At 37.1% G+C, this 15642-nt stretch overlaps 1 protein-coding gene across 1 annotated transcript in view; it reads left to right on the top strand.

Moving 5' to 3' along the window:
• The window catches only part of musk (muscle, skeletal, receptor tyrosine kinase), a 55499-nt gene extending 44376 nt beyond the window's left edge, over positions 1-11123 (top strand). The window contains exons 16-17 of the mRNA XM_030148513.1: positions 1074-1222; positions 8522-11123. Of these exons, the coding sequence (XP_030004373.1) occupies positions 1074-1222; positions 8522-9222 (850 nt within the window). The 3' untranslated portion in view covers positions 9223-11123. The remainder of the gene's footprint in view (positions 1-1073; positions 1223-8521) is intronic.
• The last annotated feature ends 4519 nt before the right edge of the window (positions 11124-15642 follow it).

Raw genomic sequence — 15642 nt, 5'->3', positions numbered from 1 at the left:
GACATTTACAGTCCACAGCACCAGTACAGTTGTACTATTGTACTAGCTGCTTGGATTTAATGTGTTATTTCTAGAGGCTTAAGTCATTAAACAGTGTGTAATTGAAAAGAATCAAGATATTGACCCAAAGATTAAGACTCACATATGACCAAAATACAATTTAATGCTTGACAAAAGGTTTGCCACAGTAATCCAAATGCATGGAGTTCTATCAACTACAGATGATGTTATCATCTGAAGGATCAGAAAGGTTGAACGACCTTTAAATTTGATTATTGGAAACATTTGCCAGAGTATTATTTATGCAACTGTTAAGTTTCCCTACCCAAACTGAAGGCTTGGGGTAGAGCAAAGGGGAACCAAGAAAAACACTACACAAGTATGACCCAGAAAGGGTTCTAAAAGGTGGTTTGAGTAGAAACCCTCACCACCCACTAAATCTGTCAAAAGGACAGAAAACAAAAGGCACTGGACCCACAAAACGGAAGACAATGGGGAAATGAATGGAGTGGGGGGGTGAAAGAGTGTACCATCATACCATGGAAGGGGGAGGGGGGATTTGCAATGCTGGGCTATAAGGGCAACACAGGTAGATCAAAATGGAGATGTTGACTCCTCAGAGGTCACAGCCAAACTGAGTGGTAAGTGTCCACACCAACTGGTGCATCCACTCACAGCTAAATTTGAACCTGGAACTCCTTTCTTATGCAATGTTACAATAAAATGGCCATTATTTATTTATGTCCATAGCTGCGTTAATGCGTTTGATCTTGCTTCTCCATTACATCCCAAATATTCTCAGGGGGGTTCAGGTCTAGACTTCGTGGTGTCCAATACATGTGTGAAAATGAAGTGTAGTAGTGCTCCTGAACCACTCTTTCATAATCTGATCCTGATAAATTCTGGCATCATCATCTTGAATTTGTGTATTTTTATTTGCAGATATACTAGGCCCAAAGAAAATTTCGTCATGGGGAAAATAAATATGTCATCTAACGTCTTCAAACATGTCTGTGTCATCAACATAGAAAGAAATCCACTGAGTCTTCTGTGTCTGTCTTGTTTTTTTGCAGAGCACCAGGCCTGTTGCCAATGGAGTCCTTCACAATGGTGGCCGTGAAGATGCTAAAGGAGGAAGCCTCTGCTGACATGCAGAATGACTTCCAAAGGGAGGCGGCGCTAATGGCTGAGTTTGACCATCCAAACATTGTCCGACTCCTCGGTTAGTGACTTTGTATGTTTATGTGGGTGAAGAGAGCGAGTGAGTGCAAGAGTGGAAAAACAAACCCATCAGGCTGCTGTAACAGCTGTATTTCACATGTATAGATTTCCTGGATCGGTGTTTGCCTCAGCATAAAGAAAAGTGTAAAAACAGATGTAGAAACACAAGGGAAAAAATAAAGCCATAAATAAAGAAAGAAGCCATAAACACACTGAATCAAAACAAGCTGTTTTACCATTAACGGGATTCTTTTTTAGTCCTGAGGCCACGCCAAATTACTACAGGCATGTTAAATACGCTTGGAAGTTATGTGAAAGTCATAGCTATGGTAAGTATTTTATGGTTAAATATGGTAAAGATTAGGCAGCAAACAGTTTTGGAAGAGATCATGTTTTTTTTCAGTGAGACAACTGCATTCTTGTAGGTTTTCTATTCAGAATCATATATACTTTAACCCTTAAAGATTTTTGTGATGACTTTGAAGTGAATCTAGCTATTTCTAAGCAATTTATGGCTATTTACTAGTTTTTTTTCCTGCATTTTTCAGTGGAAATCTGATTCTTTTCAATATTTAATTTACTGACCATGCATATGCTTCTGAAAATTTCAGAGTAAATGTAACATTTATCTAATGAAAACAGAGAAAACTGAAGTAAAACTGACTTTTTGAACAAAATATATCATTAACAGAACAAAAACAAGTGTCTGCAACCACTGTCATTTGTCAAACTAATGGGTTTTTACTAATGAATCGATTTGAATCAATGTGAATCAAAGCTAGAAAGTCCATTTACCCTAATTATTTCAGTGTATTAACAGGATTCGTAGTTCAAAACTTATTAAACATTTTAGATCAGTAGATGCTTTTGGTCTCCAGTGACTGTTTAGGTCTTTGAAGGGATGAATGAAAGCCAAACAGAAGTAGCATCTGAAACCAGGTTATATACACTGTCAGACACCTTCAAGTCATTTCATTGGACAATTGCATGGGTCAGTACTCACGCCACCATCTGCCACACTTATGCTGTTACCTCACTTTTTGTCATCTTATCACCATCATGTGGTCCATGCATTCCTGCACTGTGGCTCCTTTGTGGTCAAAAAACAGCAGCCATGTTTAAAAAGATGCTAAATTAGAATAAGATGACCAAACATTTGAAGGAAAATTCCTCAAGTTTATCTCCTCATTGTCCTCTGTGTTTCCATGACGTATTAAAATGTCTCCTTAAATCCTGCGCCCCTCTTTGTTTTTGCCATTTCACCCCGTTTGCTGTGATAGCTTGATTAAAAACAGTGTGGCTTTGTTCTGCAAAATGAGTCGCTCCAGGGAAACTTAGATTTTATCTCCTAATCTGACCTGATATCCAGCTCTTTGTACGTATTAGAACACAAATGTGGTCTGAACGAAGAGGAGGGATTGTTGCACAGAAAATCTACTTTTTCTTCTGATTTTCAATTTGTCTTTTCTTAGCAGTTTACACAGAAATATGCAAATATAATAAGAACATAGACTAATCTTGCAAAAATACTGGAGTTGGCATTCAAGGGAGTTCATGCTCAATTCTTAAAATATTTTGCAATTCATAGAGAACAGATTCACAATATTTTTTCAGTTAAAGACAGGAATAGAAACAATATGTAAGGCCACATAATTATTTTACATCTAAAACATGTGGCGGAAGTAAAAGCCTTGAATCTGGAAAGAGGATGGGGAAACAAATAACTCCTATGTAGTGTTTTAGATTGTTCTGTCCTGGATAATTTGCAAATATTTCTTTATATTGTTCCAAATGTCCTCCCACATATTTTCTTTGACCTCTGCACCCAGATCTCTCTCCCAGATTCTTCTAAGCTCACAAATACCAACCTTAGACCTCAGCAATACATGGGAAGAGTCAACAATCAGGACACAAACACACGGTGCTTAGAAAAAATATCCATATTGATCCATATGCAGTGTGTACAGTTGTGGCTAAAAAATTGCATAAATGTCTTTTTATTTACAGATGAAAGTCTTGGAAACTTGGAAAATACTTAGTAAAATACTAAGTGCTCTTCATTGCATGTTAAAAACGTGGAAGAAAAAAAAAAGACAGACACAGTAATGCTTGACAAAACAAATTTTATGTTACACTTATATTTGTCATTTTTTCCTCTGAAATCAAGCCAAAATTTCTTCACTTTTTCAAGTTCTGAATTACACACTTTAAGGCATCACCACAATAGAACGTGTAAGATGATGTTAGTTTTAGGAAAACAAAAGCACTCAAGAAAACTTAGCATCACAATTGTGATTTTTGCCCCTTTTTTTTCAATAAATTTTTAAGCCCATGCTAATATCGCCTTATAGTAGTGCTGGGTGATACCACACTTTTGTGATTCGATACAATACCAATTACCTTTTTGGCTTATATATTCAATACCGATACAGATACTTTCACTGGTTTTCTGAAATTAAAATGTTACACTTAAAAGACATCTCACATGACAAATACTGTCCATTCAACAGCTTTAATGTGCATAACCTTTGATGGCCATTTTTATAAGCAATGAAATACATTTTGAAAAACACATAAATAATAAATATAAATATTATTTAAAATATAAAAATAAAACACAAATAATACATATAAATATTAATTAAATAAAAATGTCAACATAAAACACATAAGTGATAAATAATTAACACATATGAATAAATAAAAGGAAAGAAATAATATATATGAATTAAAAAATAACATAATTTGAATGTATTCATTGAATACAATAAAATGGTCTCAACTCCAAAGAGCTTTTTTTCAACAAGACCTACACATTTCACATTTTTATAACAAAATGAAGTTTGAAAAGAATAAAATTGATTGCATTTCTGACAGAACTGGGCTAATATTCAGGTGTTTAAAGGTTGCTGGTGTCACTGCAGTGTAGTACATTTTTACTACACAGACTACTACTTTGCTGTAGTTTTATCCACAGGTGAACAGTACGCCCACACCACACTCCTCCTTCTGTCAGCCATGCTCTCCTTTCAGCCACATGCAGCCGCAGACTGAGTTGTTGCTAACAGACTAAAAACACCCAACTGGAATTGCTGCACTTCTGGTCACATGCCATGGATGGACTAGTTCAATTTTATGCTTTTGGGGGTGGGGGTATCAGTACAAAACACTGAAGTAAGTTACCCTATAAGATTCAGACGTGTTACAGGCGGTTTTATTTAGCATTTATTAATTAATATTAATACTTTATTAGCATAATCGATCCTCAAATGAGTAGTATGTGAGTGCTGATATATCGATATCACAGAATCGATACACCCCCCCGCTACCTTATAGTCTTGTTTCTTTGATAGTAATGACAATAACCTAAAACCATTAGAGAAAATGTAAATATGCTCAATAATTGAGGTAAAATACATCAAATCAGTATGTTTTAAACAATAACATCTGTGTTTAGAGTGAATTCTGTGCATACGACCACAAACACACACTTTAATCCTTCTGAACAAGACTATTTTTCTCAAACCCGTCTCGCTGTAGCACCATAAAACCTCTGGAGAGTCAGATACGACTGTTTGCCAGTAAACAAGTTGTGTCTGAGGAGTAACATGCCTGCGTTGGCCCGAGTAAAACAAATGTCTTCTATAAAGTTTATCTGCACTAATTCTGTCTATCTAATCTAATACAAACAGCCTGTTTCTAAATGCACCCCCAGGAAGACATCTAGACAGAAAACTTTGCTCAAAGATATTTATTTACTTTGGATATTTTTATGGCACAGTGTTCGTCAACATCAGTATTACAGAGAAAATAAGGCTGTTGGAGCTGAATAAAAGTGCTTCCTGACATATTTAGAGGGTGACAGAGGACACAAGCAGCATGAAACAAGTTGATTAAATTATTTCCTTGACCTCCAGTTACTCCCTGGACCAATAATATCCTGCAAATCATGTGTAAAAATATACGCATAATCCAGAACATGTATGTGTCAAAATTAGAGACCATATGTTTGCATGTACGCCTACATGAGAGGCCCCTGTGTTCCATATATTTAGCAATAGAGTGAAACATCTTGATCCTGCTGCTGACCTTTATGCTGAGGAAGCTACTGTTGAATTACTGTCCTGTTTCTGGATACCACACACACACACACACACACACATACACACACACACACACACACACACACACACACACGCACACACACACAACCACACACCCGAGGGAGCTGTAATCAGAGCTGGACCTCCAGGGAGCCGTTCCACTCCTTGACCCAGAGGACGCAGAGCAACATGAACAACCTCCACGCTTCCTTTTCTTGCCAAAAGGCCGATGTTGACATGTTCCTGCAATTCTTGTGTTGACAGTGATCTCGCAATCATGGAAAGTTAACATTTAGAAAGTCAATTTAGAATGAAAGGAAGCAACACAAACAAAAAGGAAAGCATTTTCCCCCACTTGTTAATGATTTGTGTGTTTGCATGTATAATGCATTTACACAATATTGTTTTATACATCATGTATTGTGTTATTTTTAACCATTTTAGCTTCTTTAAGTCAATGCTGTCATCATCAAAAAGTAAAACCAACACAAAAACTAAACTAAAACTTGTCAGTTCCTCAAAATGAAGCTAAAACTACTCATAAAACGGATTTAAACTAACTCTGGTCGTGTGTCTTCTGCTCCAATAAACCAGTTTTCAAAGCATATTTTTCTCAGTTTTCTAAATTGTTTTCGTCCGCACCGTCTCACAATCATAGTCATTATGTATCTGTTTGTTCAGACTGAATGAAATATTGCACAATTTCATAAAAAGGAAATACTGTGCATAATTTTAGGTCCATTTTTTTCCCCTGACTTCAGCCCACCATATTTGGTATTATGGGATCACTTGGGAAGGCCACTAGCATTTAACATAAAGTTGTGTGGGTTTCTGCAAAGATTGGCTGCACAATATGAGCCCGTAATGACTGGGCCACCAATGGGTCGGTGAGGTTTAACGGGTTTTTAAAACCAAGCCATGTCTCCCATTGAAAGAGAGATTCCATAAAAACCAGTCAGTCAAAGTTATGATTGTGGCCGGTATGACTCGGTGTATTTCAGTGCTGTAGTCATGCCTGCAGACAGAGCACAGGAAAGATCTGCTGTACAAAGGAAAAACTAAAACTGCTGCATGAAAGATCTGTAGATGTTTCATGTATTAAATCTGTCGTGGATGCCAGGTAACATGAATGGCACATCTGCGTCTTATACTGGGCTACTCTGGGCTCTGCACAGAATATACAGTGTGTGCAGAAACTGCTCAAAACAGTGCAGAGCCAAAGCCATTTACTGTAATTTATACATAAACAAGCACACAGAGGCACTTTCTTATAGAGAAGGGGGAAAAAAATCACTAACCAATACTGTGCAGTTTTCCAGTGTCCTATAACATCAGCAGCATTTGACATTTGGTCTAATTTTAATGTACTTTACCCTGGTTTTCTGCCATGTAAGAAATTTGTTTTGAGGCTGGCATTACTATGCACCTCAGAGGAGAACCAACAGATATTCAAAATCTTTTAATCCTTCAGGTTTCACACTTTTAAACTCTGACAGCTGCCATTTTTATTTTATATGAGATTTTTTATTTATTTATTTTTTTAATGTTAGCAGAACCAACAGGGTCTTTTAGTCTTTTAGCCTGCATTGGTATTTATTGATTATTTGTTGTTGATTATTTAAATGCATTTATTTGTAATTGCTTCCAATGATGTTGTATTTGTACACTGATTTATTTATGTTCGTCACATTGCACTTTGGATGTGGGCTGATGTCTGTGGTCAGCTGCAAATGAATTGCCCGTATGGGATGAATAAAGTTTTCTGAATCTGAATGAAAATATACAAAAAGAACATGTCATGTTTTTAGCATTTACCCATCAGCCACCAGTGTCAAAAACCATCAAGTGAAATAAATTGTTTAATAATTTTTGAACCAATAATCTTATCAATACATTGAAATTATTCAGGTAAAATGCAGTTTCTCAGCTTTTCAGTGGCATCAGACATGACCCATTTGGACATTCAGAAACTCCATAATGAACGTGGTTGATTCACCAATAAAACCCTTAGAGTTTGACAAATGACAGTGGCTGTAAATATCTGTTTTTCATTCAGTTAAAGGGTACCTGTAGTGGATTTTCATTGTTAGCTATTTCAAAAGATCACATATAATACTGGTGTTTCCATCTGGTAACTTACGTTATAGCCCGTTGTCAAGTACATGCGAGTACTAAGTCACTGCTATGTCAGTCAGTCATGGTCAGAGACATGTTGCCTCCTTCATGGGCTACTCAAGCACTGGTAATGATGCAGAGTCATTAATTTGTCCTATTAGCTGGACTGTGATGGACTGATCACTGACCCCGTGCAGCAGACACCAGTCTAAGATAACACATTATTGGATCAAATAGGTAACCATTTCCACCCATTTCCTCAAAATTGCAAGCTGTAGTTTGCTTATTGAACATGTGATTTTCACTCAATCTGTCTCACTGACTGCTGCTTGTTTACTCATACTTGATCACCCGAAATCGACAATGGTTATGTCATTTTTGGCCGGCAACGGCTGCTCCCCATAGGTTTTACCCATGCATGTAATTCATGTAATAAAAAGGTCCAGTGTGGTCCATTTATGATGATTTTTTACTGAATTTGCAGCTTTCTTGCTCATAAGAAACACACAAATCACAATAAATGTCATAAGCAGGACCAGTTACAGTACCCTTTAATGATATATTTTGCTGAAAAGGCCACTTTTCTTCATTTTTTTCTGTTTTGATTCAGTAATCTTTTAATCTTATTTGATTTTCCCTGAAAAATGCAGAGGGTAAAATTATAAATGGTGCTAAATCACTTAGAACAGGTTAGACGTACAGATGTAGGATGGATTTCCACCACAATTGTTCAGAGTCTTTTGGAGTTGAAGAATAATCCATGTACAGATGACATGAATTAATCAGTTAAGTAGAGCAGATCCACTTCAGTAGATCCATTTCTGTCATTTTTCAGTGTAACTGTGAGCATATACACACTGCACAGTCTGGGTTTGTGTCATGGCCAAATATTTACTCACAGAGCAAATGAGTTGACCATATGATGCACTATTTGCTTGATCCAGCTCAGTTTAATGACATTACCATGTGTTTATGTCTGTGAATATTTGTGTTTGCTAACATCTGTGGCTAAAAACTACATGACTCACATACTTTCAGTTGCAGGATAATGAAATGAAACTCTGTGTGTGTTTCTTTCTCAGGTGTGTGTGCAGTGGGTAAACCCATGTGCCTGATGTTTGAGTACATGGCCCACGGTGACCTCAACGAGTTCCTACGCCGTCGATCTCCGACCCAGTCTGTGCGCACTGTCAGCCGTGCTAGTTTATCCATTCGCAGTTTTTCCTCTGAGCTGGACGCCCTCCCTCTGTCCTGCACCGAACAGCTGTCCGTCTCCAAGCAGATTGCCGCTGGGATGGCCTACCTGTCGGAGCGCAAGTTCGTCCATCGTGACCTCGCGACTCGGAACTGCCTGGTAGGAGAGGAAATGGTGGTGAAGATTGCAGACTTTGGCCTCTCCAGAAACATCTACTCAGCTGATTACTACAAAGCTAATGAGAACGACGCCATCCCCATTCGCTGGATGCCACCAGAGTCGATCTTCTACAACCGCTACACCACTGAATCGGATGTGTGGGCGTACGGAGTGGTGCTATGGGAGATTTTCTCCCACGGAATGCAGCCGTACTATGGCATGGGTCATGAAGAGGTCATTTACTATGTGAGGGATGGGCACATCCTGTCATGCCCTGAGAACTGTCCTCTGGAGCTGTACAATCTGATGAGGCTGTGTTGGAGCACACACCCGTCAGACCGACCCAGCTTCAGCAGTATACACCGAATACTGGAGCGGATGCATCAGACCATGATAAACTGTAACACTGAGGCAGAGGCTGACTGCTAGCCTGACACCTACTGACCATAAAACAAACTTGTCGGATTGTGGAATGTTTTGGGGTTTTTTGAGGTTAATAAATGTTGCATAGTTTGAGAAAGATTATTTAGCATCCATAGATACTCTTTTAGCCCTGCACCTTGCATATTTTTTTTATTCAGCTGACCTGGTCTAGGATAAACTTGGACTTTTTTTGCCCGTTGATTTTCATGCTTATGCCAATAACGCAGTTTTGTGACAGTAAGATTGGATTTAAGTGGTTACATGTAGGGCTGTTGTGGTGAGGAAATATTCCGTGTGTTGATTTTGGATGACTCAGTTGTGCATTATGTAGATATATTCTAGTATTTCACCACAGATTAATTAGTTTCATTAAGCTCTGAAAATATTATAACACTTCTCTTAAGTGGACAATAGCAGAAAAACTGAATACACACAAACTCCTGCATGTTAAAGCAGATTAAAGAAACACTGTAGCATGTTTTGCACTGCTGCGTCAGCAAAAATAAAACACATTTACCCCATGTTAGAGTTCAGAAATCAGACCAGGTGCTCACAGATTAACTGTAGTTCTTGAAAGTTGTTATTTCATCTGTAATTATTTCACATGGAGGTTGCTTTGCAGATGAACTGAGCACTTTAAGCCTGAACACACAGAAAAGAAGAACTATAAATAGATTTACACTCACCAGTCTTGCAATGTTTATAGTAATAACCAGTTTCTGGATTTATAGAGACACTCAACAAATTTAAACTGTATATTAGAGTGCATTAGGTATGTTTGGGCAGTGCTTTTATTCATTCATTAAAGTGTGATAACATTTCTGTGTGAAACTGCTGGTTGTATAGCCTTATGACAAACAGAGGAACTTCTGTCACAGTTGTTTGCCGTCCTCTGCAGTTGGCTTGTCTTTAGTACAGTACAATGTTGCAGTTACCACAGCAGCCCTCATTACATGTGTAGACCCTGTAGATACATGCATCACCACTTAGAAAGTAACCATGCATCAGGGTATTGGACTACTGAAAGAACTGTGGTTGATGAACTCCATTTGTGGTTTCTCCTACAAAGGGGGACGACATAAAGTAAATGTTATGCAAAGTTTAGTAATTATGTCAGAGATGTGAGAAATAGACATCAATCAAAGCCATCTCCACTGCAAAGGTTAGAAAGACTAGAGATTGTGCGACTTAATTCACTTTATTGGTGCTTTTTGACTTCGACATTGTACCTACAGAGAGTATTGAAGGTTACTTTGCTTGTCAGCTAAAACTCTACCTAAAAGCTAATTCCACAGCGGCACACAATCACTTTAAAAGATTGCTGTTGATTATTTTTTTAATAGACAAGTTGCTATTCCATTTGGGGCATTCTCCTTTTCCCTTTTTTCTTTTTATTGTTATGTTGTTGATGATTTCTGATGATGATATTGATGCATGGGACATATTAAAGGAAAAATCGAATGGGTAATGAAAATTTGAATGATGTGATTTTCTGTAGACCCAGTTGAACAAAGGTGGAACATTTTAGACAGACATGTTCTCCACCTCCATCATCAACACAGCAAATAAGGAAATATGTTTTAGTAGAATGGAGTTCAAAGATATTGTAATCAATGCTACTGTACGCTGAAGCTGTTCTCTTTTAAGACACTCGTTTTTTCCTTGAATATGTCACCTGTTTATGTGCATCACTTTTTTACATCTGCATGGTCAACGCTTCCAACTCACTCCCCACAGTAGGCATAGATACATACATTTGATGTAATTTTTTATCTTTATCAGGGTAAATTATTGCCTTAATTATCATAATGTTACATAAAATTCTGAATCTTAACTGGTTGTAACCAAAGAGAAATTCTCTTACAGATCTAACTTTTTTCTTGTGACTCAGTATAAATGTGTATATATATCTAAATTTAGGTTGTTGACACAGCCCTCTTTGTATTGGCTGCAAATGCTTTAAAGATGAATGAACTGTATGTTTTTATATTGTGTAACATTACATAAATGGTTATGCAGTTTTTGACAAGTTTACTCTGTTACTCTATTTCTTTGTATTTAATTGACTGCAAATAAACATACAGTACTTATAAACACATTTTTTATAGTTTAAGGGATGAAATCATACTTTTATAGATTTTCCTGTGCAAGATTTCAGCAAAAACAGGAGAAAACTCATATTCATATTGTAAAGGCAAATCCATGAGTAACATGATTTAGCTATGGCCACACTGGTGCATAATGGACTTAGTGCCTTTTAACATCAAACCACTGCCTGGGATTAGATGGTGTTTATTGTTGTACTTGGAAATTGGAAATATTGGACAAATGTTTAAAAATAAGTAAAATATAGGGACAAAGAATGTCAAATTCCACAGAAAATGCAGAGGAGGCTTCGGCTAAACCAGTCGTTGCCGCTAATGTAACATAAATTGGCGACAGTAGCTCCGCTGTGTCCACTGTGGGTTAATGGTAAGAGTGTGGAACAGCAGTTAAAAAACCGCAGCCACAGACATGCCCAGGGTGAAAACCTCCCTTTTTTTCTTTTTTAAGGCCAAAAAAAGTTATATTGAGCCTTTACAGAGTCAGGGTGATTGAAAATTCCAAAAATATTTTTTTAACAAACGGGTTTTTTTTTTTTTTTTTTTTTTTTTTTTTATAAATACACACAGAAGAAGAAGAAATCAACTTTAGCTCATAGAAGTGTGTGTTCTTTGACCCTAAACTGTTTCTCATCTCATTCAATCTGGAGATTTATTTTCCCCATATTTTCAACAACAACCAAGTCCTCAATCATGTGGAAGCTGCAGTTTCCTTCTGCACCACTAGGGTGCTCAAGGCTGCAGAGAGACACCAAATTGGCCTTCCAATGGAGAGTATGTGAATAATTTTTATAGTGAATTTCAGTGTAATGTCCACATATGTGTACATGTCCCATTGCACACAGGGCCGGTTCTAGCCTGTCATATTAGAGTGGGCTGGTTGAAATAACAGGTGGGCAACTTGGTTCATATGTACTGATGATAGTGAAGCTGAATAGTGTCCTGAAGGCTGACAATTTGAACTGAAGTCCTGATGGCACTGAAAAGAAATGGTTTATTTAAGAAGAAGAATCCCTTTATTTGATCCCCAATGAGAAATTCAATTGTCGGGCAGCTCATCTGTGTTCATTTACTCTTTAATATAAAATAAAAATGATTTTAAAAGTCCTTCATGCATATTTCTTTTCATTGGATGAGCTTGAAAAAAAAAGAATACTAAATACTAACACAAAAAAATATTCTCACTGTGGCCAGAATTTTTTCCAAAATAAGGCAGTCTACTCTCATTCAAACTCAGACTAAAAAGTGGCACAACAGAACAACCACACAAACAACTGAAACTGGGCCGGAAGTAAAAATAAAATAACTAAATTACATTTTTTCATATTTCACAAACAAAAAAGTCTTATTTAAATTCAATTTGAAACCAACAAATCTTTCTTTTTCCATCTAAAACCCTGAACTTTAGACTCAGATGTCAGTAGAACTACATACATATAAACCAACAGGACAAAATGATTATAGTAATTAATATAATTTAGTGACAGAGATCGTTTGCCCCTCACTTGGTTTTTGTATCTTCCTTGGGCGATGACTGAGAGACTGTGTATGTGTTTTACTGGCATTGTGTTGCTCAGTGTGTGTGTTTTATTGGTGTTGCTTTAGTCAGTGTATACGCACTGGGCCAGCTGCTCTGCAGGAGCCCAGAGACAAAAGTCACAGATACAGTGAAACTCCAACAGAGAGAATCGTGGTATTAAACAGAAACCTCAACGGGTGCAGCAGTGACCTTGGCAGGTGCAGCAGTGACCTCAGCAGGTGCAGCAGTGACCTCAGCAGGTGCAGCAGTGACCTCAGCAGGTGCAGCAGTGACCAAAGAGGGCTGTTTATTTCCCCGCAACTCAGAAACGGATGACAGACAGTGAGCTGCTGTATGAGCGAATGAAGCGCTCAGGAAATGCAAAACAGTAATGATAACCAGTCACTGATGGAATAGGGTGGGCTGTAGGCTGACCATCCAATCACAAATAAGACCCAATAGTACTGTAATCTGTTATATTTTTCTATTGGATAAACGTTTTTCCTTAACTTTTGATTGGGTGGGCAAGACGGATATCTGGGTGGGCTGAACCCAACCCTGCCCATGCCTACCACTGGCCTCATTTGTATTTGCATCTTTTTTTTTTTTACGTGCATGTGTGTGTGTGTGTGTGTGTGTGTGTGTGTGTGTGTGTGTGTGTGTTGGGGATGTTCAGTGTAAACTGTTTAGAGTAGACAGTGTAGAATTTGGCCATGGACTTGACATCCATCATCTAAACTGTGGATTAGGCCGTCTCACTCCCACTTCCTTTTTCATTGACCTGTCCATCCCACTGTTGTCTTTCTGTCTTTTTCCGTATGTAAAATCTTTCCATATTTAATGTCCCTCAGTGGGTTTTATTGTTACTTGCTGACATACAAGAGTTTTGGATTTTTTTTCTGATTTTGAGGTGACTTGTTTTCTAGCCTTATAGAGTTTATTATTGTTAGTTTTTGTAGGACTGTAAAGTGTAAATCTAAATTATAAAATGAGTAACATCCTCCATATATCTCCCACATAGAGGGGATACAAAATGATCAACTGGTTTTATTTACAGAGCTTAAACAATAAGAGAAAAAATCAGTGACCTCAAACACAATTGACCACCAAGGTTTTGTCGTCAGTGAATACATTTATATTCATACAATATTCTTTATGATTATGTGGATATTCATGTCAACAGTTCACGCTGTGGATATTCTGAATTAGGTCTTAAGGCTTTTACACACCCACAATTAATTTGTACATCATTACTTCGAACTTTCACACAGAATATGAATGTTTTGCAGTGAAAAAGCAGTTATTTTAATTTAATCCAAGGTTCTTTTTTTTTTTATTTTTTATTTAACACAGCATGCCTCAACCAATCATTTTTGTGACAATAAATAACATATTGTGACGACAATACTGATGAACCTGTTGACCATGGACCATATTTTATCTAAATACAAAACTGTAAAGATAATAAAGTGAAGGACAACATGTGGAGCAGCATCAACAGACAACTGAGGAAATTAGGAGTTTCTGTAACAAACAGAAGAAGATGAACCAGGATTTCAGGATGCAAATGAGGCCTGGGGTGATGTTGAATCCAAATGTGAGTGAATATATTTGAGACTTTTATCCTACAAGAAGTGCGACTTCTGCAAACATTGCATCTGACTGAATCTTAACAGCAGCCGGTTTTTGAAGCGGTCAGTCATACATTTAACATCCATATCTATCTGAAAACATATCAGCCAAAACTGACCATCAGGTGCTAGACTTTGCACAGCAGCTGTGTCAAACTCACATACAGCCCAATATGAACCAGTAAAATAATAGAAAAGTTGCTTATAAATGTTGACAATTCCAAAAATTTCTCTTTATTTTAATGCAAAAATTGTTTTATTATGTTATGAAAATGTCAAAATGTCTACATTTACAAACATTCCTTTCGTGAAAAATAATTAATAACCTAAGCAACCTGAAATTTCTCAAGAAAAATAAGTGTGATTTTGGCAATATTGTACCTCAACTCATTTATAGATATGCATTACAGATGGCAGTGGATCTATGAAGGTACAAAACATTTAGTAACAGGCAGAATATTGTTACAGTTTGGAATATGGACTTACCATTATTTATAACTTATTCTGCTACTATTTGACTGATCTGACCCCCTTGAGATCAAATTGAGCCAAAATGAGTTTGACACCTTTGACTGTTAATGTTTTCATTGTAAATTTTGAACTTTCAATGTCATTCCATACTGCAGAATACAGTACGAAAGGTGAATTATAGTCCAATGATATCAAAAAGGGATCATCTATTGAGGTTTTAAAGTGTAACTGTTGTTCGTGGATGGAAGTAAGTATTGTAGTAAGTGATAAAAGTTAATCCTGAGTCCATGTGTCCTATCTATCTATCTATCTATCTATCTATCTATCTATCTATCTATCTATCTATCTATCTATCTATCTATCTATCTATCTATCTATCTATCTATCTATCTATCTATCTATCTATCTATCTATCTATCTATCTATCTATCTATGATGTTCTTTTTTTTTTCTTTTAATGGGCTCAGATGGCTGACAGGCAGCTGTCTGTACCGATAAGGCAGCAGCCGACACCAACTGTACTCCCAGTCATCATTGCCCATTTTTCTGACACCTTTGCTTGTGTATCCTCTTTTATTTGGACATTTTACCAGGGAGTATCTCACACTACTTTTTTTTTTTTTTTTCTACTTGTCTTGTCCAGTGTCCTACCAGCAGAATGGTAGTCTGGTTCCTCCCGGTGCTGAACAAATTTGCTTTGCCA

The sequence above is a fragment of the Sphaeramia orbicularis genome, chromosome 12, assembly GCF_902148855.1.
Source record: "Sphaeramia orbicularis chromosome 12, fSphaOr1.1, whole genome shotgun sequence".
Lineage (NCBI taxonomy): Eukaryota > Metazoa > Chordata > Actinopteri > Kurtiformes > Apogonidae > Sphaeramia > Sphaeramia orbicularis.
This window is presented reverse-complemented; position numbering and strand designations above follow the sequence as displayed.